At 40.1% G+C, this 10000-nt stretch overlaps 2 protein-coding genes across 4 annotated transcripts in view; both read left to right on the plus strand.

The window, feature by feature from the left end:
- sv2bb (synaptic vesicle glycoprotein 2Bb) overlaps positions 1 to 3755 on the plus strand; it is a 79949-nt gene extending 76194 nt beyond the window's left edge. For all 3 annotated transcript variants that reach the window (XM_083561195.1, XM_083561196.1, XM_083561194.1), the window contains one exon: positions 468 to 3755. In XM_083561195.1, coding sequence (XP_083417321.1) covers positions 468 to 651 — 184 coding nt within the window. In that variant the 3' untranslated portion in view covers positions 652 to 3755. The remainder of the gene's footprint in view (positions 1 to 467) is intronic.
- Positions 3756 to 5574: 1819 nt separating this feature from the next.
- Positions 5575 to 7114, plus strand: mespbb (mesoderm posterior bb). Its single transcript, XM_083561265.1, has 2 exons — positions 5575 to 6539; positions 6783 to 7114. Exons 1-2 carry the CDS (start codon positions 5826 to 5828, stop codon positions 6834 to 6836), a joined length of 768 nt encoding a protein of 255 aa, XP_083417391.1. The 5' UTR covers positions 5575 to 5825; the 3' UTR covers positions 6837 to 7114.
- Positions 7115 to 10000: the final 2886 nt, after the last annotated feature.

Raw genomic sequence — 10000 nt, forward strand, 5'->3', positions numbered from 1 at the left:
CTGGTTAGCTAAACAAGACAATCAGCATCGAACTGAAGTTTTTACACTTCGAGCAGTAACTATACCAAGAACACCAGTTCATTTTAGTGTTTAGTAAATGTGTAGAACCGACACATAACACTAATGTGTTTATTTGGTGTGGACACAAATTTACACAATATACAGGCGAAAGTGGAAAAAATAAATAAATAAATAAAAGACCGGCATATGACTGGTGTCCCAATACTTTTGACATATTGTGTATCCTATTGCACTTCCACTTCCACTTTCATTGTTTTTGCAGCACACAAACACAAAGCAAGTACACAAGCAGTGTTTCAAATATCAGCGGCCATTTTGTGTATGTGGTTTAAAGAAATTATTATTCAGATTAAAGGTTCTACTTTTCAACCAGGATTAAATCTTTAAAATCTTTGCTCACGTCTTTTATTTTTTACACTTTTTTCCCTTTGGTCTTGTTTCTACAGAGCCACAGCGTTCGGTGTCCTGAACGCAACATGTAAACTGGCGGCCATCTTGGGCAGCTCCATCTTCTCCTCGTTTGTGGGGGTCACTAAAGTCGTTCCCATCCTCCTGTCCTGTGGTGCGCTGGTGTGTGGGGGAGTGCTGGCTCTGAAACTACCAGAAACCAGAGAGAAAGTTCTGCTGTGATGGGAACCCATACCCCCCAACACACACACACACACACACACACACACACACACACACACAAACATAAAGGCTGGTAGAATGTCTCTTTCTAGCAACTTTACTATCAAAAAGTCCAGAGACCAAAAATAAAAACGCATGTTTACGACTCCCAGATCATCTGTGTAGGTTTGTAGGTATAAATCATAATTTATTACTAACATCTCGTCAAACATCATCACCTCAAACTAACCATCATAATTTCACTTATTCCAAAAATAATATTAATAATGAGAAACTTGTTCAGATGTTGTTTCACTGCACTGAAAAATAAAAAATAAGATAAACAGGGGCGAATGGGAGGATCCCAGGGGTGGGGCCTACAGCACCCTTCGCATTTGATTGGTTGCACCGCAATTATTCCTCAGAATAAATAGTTTAACTATTGCATTTTTATATCGTTTAAATAAACGACTAATCAGAGAGACTAAAAGAATCAACCTGAGACCCAACCTCGTTTCTGTGTCGTAATGAGGACTATCACTGTCGTCATGGTGACCGTTTATGTGGTCCTTCAAACCAGAACCAATGTGTTCTGTTGGTACTTGAGCGTTTTCTGAAAATTTAACAAAGACTCAAAATTAGAGTAATAACGTGAAGAACGTCTAATGAGCCAATGAAAATGCAGAGATCTCAGGATTTCTCTGACGCTTCCTCTGACGTTCAGGAGATTTCCTGAAATAGCTCACACAACCTTCACGCCACCTGCGTCCTCCTTTCTGCCTGAAATTTGAACATCGCCACCTGTGCTGCAGCGCTCATACATGAGAGCGTATGGAAGGTACGCGAGCTTGCATGTTCGTGGAAGTGTATTTTGTCTTCACTTACCCTTCATAGAAGTCTTTACTCACATTAAGTATGCTAAGAAATGACCTTGTAGACAAACTGCACAAAAAAGAACGTAAAGAACATGAGCCACTCTTGTGTTGTTGTCGTGATTGTTCAATAGAACAATTATTTTCCTGTCATGTTCCTCACCTGGACACGGTTCCTACTTCTGTTCCCGAGACTCGCTCTGGAGTCAGGGTTTCAGAGGTGAATACATGGCAGTTGTCTAATCTCCTCGCTGTATTTTGTGCAAAGACAGAGGTCGGCTGAAGGTGACGTGTGATGTAATTGTAGCGTAGCGTATATGTTGTGAGGTTTGAATCGCTTTGTCTTGAACACAATCACTATACGAGTCTCTACGACATCCATGACTCTGAGGAGTGACAATACACTTTTTCCTGTGCTGGATTGTGATTGGTCCTGACTCGAGTCTTGTTTCTGCCCTTTTCCTGCTATTGGTCAATTTCCAGATGTCCTTAATCTTTTGATTGTTGATAATCCTGTTTTAAAGTTCCAACACAAACCACACACACACACACACACACACACATACACACACACACACACACACACACACACACAGTCGCCCAGCTTCTAATGAGACACACCGGTTTTTAATTACACACACACACACACACACACACACACACACACACACACACACACACACAGACACATATACACACAGTGGCGCCGGATATATAAAGGACTTCATAGACTCCAATATAAAGGACGTCTAATCACTGACTCTTTTGTGAAGTATACGCTCTGTTTGCTCACTCTCTCCATCTCCACCTCGTGTTTGTGTTTAATTCTCTGGTTTTGATTTACATTCCACGTCTCTGCTCCTGCCATCTTCATGTTGTTTGCTGATTGTCCGACACTGTGTTTGTCCTTGACCTCGACTTTGTGATTTTTTTTATTCGTCTGCTGGATTTCTAAAAATAACTCGAAAATTAACGCTGTTTTTGCGCACTTGAATCCTTTCGTCCTGAAATTTAAACAGCACCACCTACAGTATTGGAGCGCTCACACATTAGAAGGTTTGGAAGGTATAGGGTTGTACACTTGTGGAAGTGTATTTTGTATTTTGCCCTCACAGATGTTGTTCCTCACATAAACTATGCTGATAAATTACCTTGTGGACAAAATGCACAAAATATATCTGGCTGATATGATGAAGATGTAAACATCCTGATATCGCTTTAGCCAGACGCTAGGAGTGAAACCATAGCAACCAGGGCTAGTACAGTGATTTGAGCAACATGGTGTGAAGCTCGACCCTCACCACACCATTCACACAACCTCCTAAACACCAACAACAAGATGAACCCTGGATTTGGACTGGACGTTGGTTTTTAAGTGTGCTAACAGCTAGCTGATAAGCTGCATGCCTGTGTGTGTATTTCAGCGTCGTTAAACCAAGTGAACAGTGTGAATGGCTTCTCGTGTGCACTTTGTGTCACTGTAAATAAAACTCGGGCGGATACACAATCAAGTGCAGAGTGCGTGAAGGCTTGTAAATGTCTCAAATCACCAGGTCTGGACTTTACATCAGGTTTAGACCGTTCATTTCTTATGTAGGCTGCATGATGCTAATCTGGAGACTATGAGCTTTGATTACTTGCTACATTAGCATTAGCTCTAGAAGCTCGTACTGAAGCGAACTTCAGACACTGTACAAACCTAAACTGATTGTGTCCATCTGAAAAAAAAGGACAGAGACGCTAACGCTAAACCTGACTGAAAGTCTTAGCATGTTTGTTTGATAATATACACTCCAGTCAATATTTACAAAACCTCACTGTTTCTCTGTAAGTCATTCCTCTGGAACGCTTTTGTCCCGAATGTTAGAACGCCCTCATGCTAAACGGGAGAATTCAATGAGACATGTTTAGGCTTGGAATCCATTCCTGCAGCTCTGCGTTTAATCGCTAAACACATTTATAAAGCAGAAAAGCGAAAAGAAAGACGGTGATGTGGAATAAACGTGCTGTAAACAAACTGGTGTGTGAATAATAATAATAGTGTTTTATAAATGTGTGAAAAACGTGTGTTTGGTCATCTTCGTGTCTGTGTCATTGTGTAAAGGAAAGCCATAAATGTCTTTATTTTTGTCTCCGACTGGAATGGACTTGTCCTTTCAATGTCTCTGTTTCTCAATTTGTTTTTTTTTTCATTTATTTTTATCTATTTATTTATTTCGTGAGTATAAAAAGAAATAAAATAATTAATGTGCACTACAGTGTGTGGGGGATTTATTGGGTCCTTTTTTTTATAAAACGTCTAAATTTTTTACATTTTCTCTCCTATATATATATATATAAGAAAAGGTTCATATTCCATGGTGTTTATATTCTATAGTGTTCAGATTCAGCAGTGTTCAGACTCCATAGTGTCAATAGACTCCAGTGGTGGTGGTGAGGGTCAGTAAATGTTCTCTACTGGACTAAACACTCTCAGAACCACTGACCTACATTTACATTTAAATTCTAATATTTGTTCCATGAAATTGTATTAATTTATTAATCAGTTTCTTCTCTTCATGTCGTGGTGTTTCTCTCGGCTGCACTGCTTCAGTACGTGGATGTGGATGTTAGATTTTTTGTCCAATCAGATTTCAGCCTCTATGTGCTGCCATGTGAATCTAATCTGCTCAGTACCTTCAGAATCAGTACTGCTGGACTTTTACCATCAAGAATATTACCAACAGCTCTGTTTCTTTATCCAATCAGATTTCAGATTCTCCTCACAGGGCAGATCACTGGCCCAGAATAGCGTCAGCATTGTTCCGTCCTCTGATTGGTTGTTCAGAGGGAAACTGTTACAGCCGAGTTCGACTGGTAAAACACGTGTGTAGCTCTGCACACGTTAATAAGTCTGAGTTAGATTTTTTGTTTATGCCCACAATTACTGACGGAGGAAAAGAAATTGATTTGTTCTCAGACATACTAAAAATAAATTTTCAAGGGCGGACTTTTCCAGAAACACTAGACATGATGAGGAGGTCGTCCAACCCTGAAGCTAGCTAGCGTGTCTAAGCCCACGAAAGTGTTTGTTCTCCACTTCCAGACCAGTGAATACGAACCGTACCACTGGATTACAGCCTCTGGGGGGCGCTGCACATTATGAGTCTGCATCTCTGGTGAGTAGTTTGTTTTTTTTGTTTTTTTATGGTTTAACATTTTTTATGTTTTTGTCATGTTATTAGACAAATATAGATTCTGACTCAACTCTGACTCAACTCTGTCTCAACACTGACTCAACTCTGTCTCAACACTGACTCAACTCTGTCTTAACTCTGTCTCAACTCTGACTCAACTCTGTCTCAACACTGACTCAACTCTGTCTTAACTCTGTCTCAACTCTGACTCAACTCTGTCTCAGCACTGACTCAACTCTGACTCAACACTGACTCAACTCTGTCTCAACTCTGACTCAACTCTGTCTCAACTCTGTCTCAGCACTGACTCAATTCTGACTCAACTCTGTCTCAACACTGACTCTAACTTTAAAAAGATTAATTAATAAAAGATAAAGTCTTGGGGGGAACTGGCCATGGAAATTATGATTTATTTAATTTAATTAAATGTAATTATTATTATTAATATTATTATAGAATTTTCTTTCTTATTGTGTCTTTACACTAGAATTTCCAGGTTCTATCTGTTCCACTCAGTTTATCTTTACACCGGTTTATGCAAATCCAAATTAATATCATTTAAATAAATTGTTATCCAGAGTTCCTAAAAGAGTTCCAGTTGTATTTATTGTGGTAAAAGTGGAACTTTTAAAAATTGCAAAAAAAATGAACAAAAGACAAACTGAGGAATCCTCCAGCCTTTAGGCCACGCCCCCTCCCCTTGGCTTTGTACTGCTACAGCAGCCGAAATCAGAGATTACGATTCGAGGTGTGAAAGAATTTTTTGTGAAGTATTTTTTGTAGAGATGCTTAAAGACAACAAAGAAAACACGTTTCATTCACTATATTATTATTTGCCTCAAATAATCTACATCATCATCCTTTATTATATCGTCTGGGTTTTTTTTCATTCACAACACATTTATCTCAATCCAGTTTAATTCATTTTATTTCTATATTTCACAAATCCAAAGTCCAGACAGAACAGGTGGACTCTCTCTCGCTCTCTTTCTCTCCCTCGCTCGTTTTCTTTCCCAATGTCCTCAACAGACAGACAGCAGTGGGCAGAAGACGCCTGTGGAGGTGTCACTTCACACCTCCTGCTGTATAAAATCCTCCTCCAAATCCGACTCTCCAGCCTACACTCATCCCTCTGAAAGCAAGTAGGATGGATCTTTCTCCTTCTTTCTTCAGCTACAGCTCTTTTAGCTCGGATTCAGAAATCTACAACATCTCATCTCCCGAATCTGCAAGCGAAGGAAGGCCAAAGCCGAGAAGGATGCGTTCCAAGAACCCGAGCAGGCAGAGACGGAACGCCAGCGAGAAAGAGAAGCTGCGGATGAGAGATCTGACCAAATCTCTCCACTATCTCAGGACGTTCCTTCCACCGTTTGTTGCTCCGACTGGACAGACGCTCACCAAGATCGAGACGCTGAGACTCGCCATACGCTACATCTCCTACCTGTCCTCTCAGCTCCACCTCCAAATATCCTCCTGCCAGAATGATGGCCTGAGATGTCCTCACCTTGGCTCTGACTCAGATTCCTGTGAAGAAGGAAATCTCAGAAAAGAAATGAAAGCCTTTTGCCTCCAGAGGAATAAAAATCCTCATGAAGATTTTTACGGATCCTGGACTGCAGGAAATGAACAAACGGAAAATCCCCAAGAAGAACAAGAACACAGAGCTTATTCTTACAGCGACATTTTCCGTGATCAGGAACTCTACAAAGCACGTCACGTGACAATCCAGACAGAACGCGAATTCCTCCAAGCGGAATCAGATCAAAGAGACGGAATGAAAATGGAAACTCAAGACTCTGATGGAATCTTCAGCTTTGGCTTCGAGTCGCCCGTGGAGACGCAAACGTCCCCGTCGCCTCAGGTAACAACTAATAACAAACAATCCTCTCCACCATCAAGACACCACCATAAAACAATTTAAAAATGGTGCGCTCTGATTGGCTGAGAGATCACATGATACACTGTGGACATTTAAAATCTAGATTCGTTTGACTGAAAACAATTGACATCCAATATTAGGAAAATCATTAATAGAAACATACACCAATATGCTGATTAATGACTGATATCTGAAATTAATTACAGTATATTTTTATTCTTTTAGGACTACAGTAAAGCCGTGCTGTGTGAGAGTACAGAACTCAACTTCTGGATCTGAATCTCATCATCATCATTTGTACTGTAAATTAATTTGCTGCCATTTATTATGTATATTAATTAATTTCTAGTAAATATTTATCACTTTTTGTCCTATTGTCATATTTGCATTTTAGTGATAATCTTTTTTGTACCAAAAGAATATAATACTTAATATTTATTTAAATGTTTTTAAATGAGGTCACGTTCTGATTGTTGTTTAAGTCGAATATAAATATAAATGTATATTATCTGTTTCATCTGTTTGCTTTGTTTGGTTTGATAAATATGAGTATATATATCTGAATATTAGTTTAATCAGAAACTGAATTACAATCAAATATGAATTATTCATTTTTTTTTAATAATTATATACAGTGGTCCCCCGGTTATCGAACTTAATTTGTCCCTTAAAACCGTTCGAAATCCGAAATGTTCGGATATTTTTTATCCCATAAGGCGAACGCAAAAGGTAATCCGGAGTGCGTTTGCAAAGAAAGCGCAGCCGTGGAGAGCGTGTGGAGTCCGGAAAGGAAGAAACGCGAGGGTTGAAGCGAGACTGGGGCAGTTTCTTCCCCTCGCGCTGGGTTGGGCAGCGTGGGTGGCGTTCGATAACTGGAACTTTGTTCGTTCACCGGACCCAAATGTCGTTCGGAAAACCGTTCGCTAACCAGAATGTTTCGATGTCCGAGCCGTTCGATAACCGGGGGACCACTGTGTATATATATAATTTTATTTTATATAATTTATGTTTATTGAAAACATTAATGCAAATTTATTTATTAAAAATATAAATAAATAAATAATAAATAGGCGAAATTAAAACCTGCAACGCAACACACATTTATTCACAAAGTCCTAAACACCAAAATCCGCTCTCTTAACCGTCTGGGTGAGTTTTGTAGAATTTTTTTTCTCGTAACACAGAAACCAACGTAAATTTCTCTGTTTTTTTATTGTACAGTGTCTACTTTTATTTGTATTCATTCATAATAACAACAAAACCCTGTGCTTTTTTAAAATAAAGAAAACAGACAGGGGGCGCTCTCTGTCGTCTCTGTCAACTCTCTTCACAAACATAAAAAAAAACCTGAATCTCAGTGAATATTTCCCTCAAAGACATTAAACATACGTACGAAGAGTTTCTCCGGTATCACCTCTTTAACTGTCCGTGTGGAAACATAGCAAAAGTCAAAAGTACCGTTTGGTGTCCTGATGATTTACATAATTTAAAACACCATAATTACTTTAAAACGTTTACAAGTATATTGTGTCTTCATGCTTTTGAGTTTGGTTTAACGAATAATAAAGAGAAAGAGAGAGAGAGAGAGAGAGAGAGAGAGAGAGAGAGAGAGAGAGAGAGAGAGAGAGAGAGAGAGAGAGAGAGAGAGAGAGAGAGAGAGACATTAGGCACAACATTGACATTCTAACTGAGTGGTGAAGTGAGTAACACTGATTATCTCTTCATCATGGCACCTGTTAGTGTGTGGATTTATTTATTAGAAAGGCTCGATTATATTTCCGAGGCTCATTGATGCTCGTGAGGAGTGAAGGCTGGTCCGTGTGGTCCGATCCAACAGACGAGCTACTGTAGTTCAAACTACTGAAGTTCATGCTGTTGATGCTCCACATGTCACGACTGTTTTAGCAGCAAAAAGGGGCCACATGACCACACAAAATCAGGCAGGTGGTGTGTGTGTGTGTGTGTGTGTGTGTGTGTGTGTGTGTGTGTGTGTGTGTGTGTGTGTGTGTATTACAGTAATCCCCAGTTACAAAACTCCCCACAATAAACAGATAAACAGATAAACAGACCCTAAAAGTGCTATTTTATGTATACAGTATTGTATTAACATTTTATAATTAATAATTATATTTGTATTAATAACTTTTGTTATTTCAACATAAAATTTAAATAACAATTCTCTATATGTGTTTTGTGTGTGTGTGTGTGTGTGTGTGTGTGTGTGTGTTGTGTGTGTGTGTGTGTGTGTGTGTGTGTGTGTGTGTTGTGTGTGTGTGTGTGTGTGTGTGTGTGTGTGTGTGTGTGTGTGTTGTGTTGTGTTGTGTTGTGTTGTGTTCACACACATTCACCAACACACACACACACACACACACACACATTCATAAACACATACACACACACATTCATTTACACACACACACACACACACACACACACACACACACACACACACACACACACACACACACACTTAAGTAAACACTCCTTCATTTTACAGCACTGCATACAGAGTCCAGTTGTACAGTGGTGTTGAAATAATAATCATTTTATAATAATGGAAATGTAAAAGAAAGAGGATCAGTCTATAGGGGTCTGGTTGTGCTGGATTGATAGGAGAGGTTTAAATTATCGTCAAGCTGTAGAGGAGGAGATAAACAAAATGCTGTGGGTTGGAATCATTGTGGAATCTGCAAGCTCCTGATCCAGCCCCATCATGGTGGTGCCAAAGCCGGATGGGAGCCTCATGCTGTGCAACAATTTTCGTAAGCTAAACCAGGCCTTGGAGTTTGATAACTACCCACTCTCTGTGGTAGACAATCTGGTGGAGCATCTGCAGAAGGCCAGATTCATCTTCACGCTAGATCTGACCAAAAGATACTGGAAAGTGGCACTGGCACCTGATGATAAGCCCTAAAACCACCTGCACCACCTGGGAGAAATCATGAAAGAACTCACTGGGCCAGTCACGGAAACGCAGATGCGCCTTCTTCAAGATGCAGACTCTGGGCAGAAGCACTACCAACAGTGGGTCCGGAGCTGAAGAGGAGGGGGCAGTGTGATGACAGGCCGCTGACCCCTGCAACAAAGGAGAAAACGCTCCAAAACACAACCGCTGGCAGGGTGCTGACCGGACAGTGCCAGTTCAGCACCACTGTTGTGAAAAGCCCCAAAGCACATTGCAGGGAGGCGGAGTGATGAAACCAGACACGGCTGGAGGTGAACAATAACAGCAGGACAGACACCGTTATACGGTTATGTTCTGTGTCTGTATTCAGCCCACCGCTGCAGCGAGGTGCTACAATATATACATACATCATATATATATACAGTGAGGAAAATAAGTATTTGAACACCCTGCTATTTTGCAAGTTCTCCCACTTAGAAATCATGGAGGGGTCTGAAATTGTCATCGTAGGTGCATGTCCACTGTAAGAGACATAATC

Source organism: Silurus aristotelis (assembly GCF_946808225.1).
Source record: "Silurus aristotelis genome assembly, chromosome: 14".
In the NCBI taxonomy this organism is placed as follows: Eukaryota; Metazoa; Chordata; class Actinopteri; order Siluriformes; family Siluridae; genus Silurus; species Silurus aristotelis.

Excerpts from the sequence above, each read along its gene's own strand:
- mespbb (XM_083561265.1), top strand. The coding sequence starts at position 5,826 with ATGGATCTTTCTCCTTCTTTCTTCAGCTACAGCTCTTTTAGCTCGGAT. Across the intron at positions 6,540-6,782 it reads AAACGTCCCCGTCGCCTCAG|GACTACAGTAAAGCCGTGCT; the intron begins GTAACAACTAAT and ends TTATTCTTTTAG.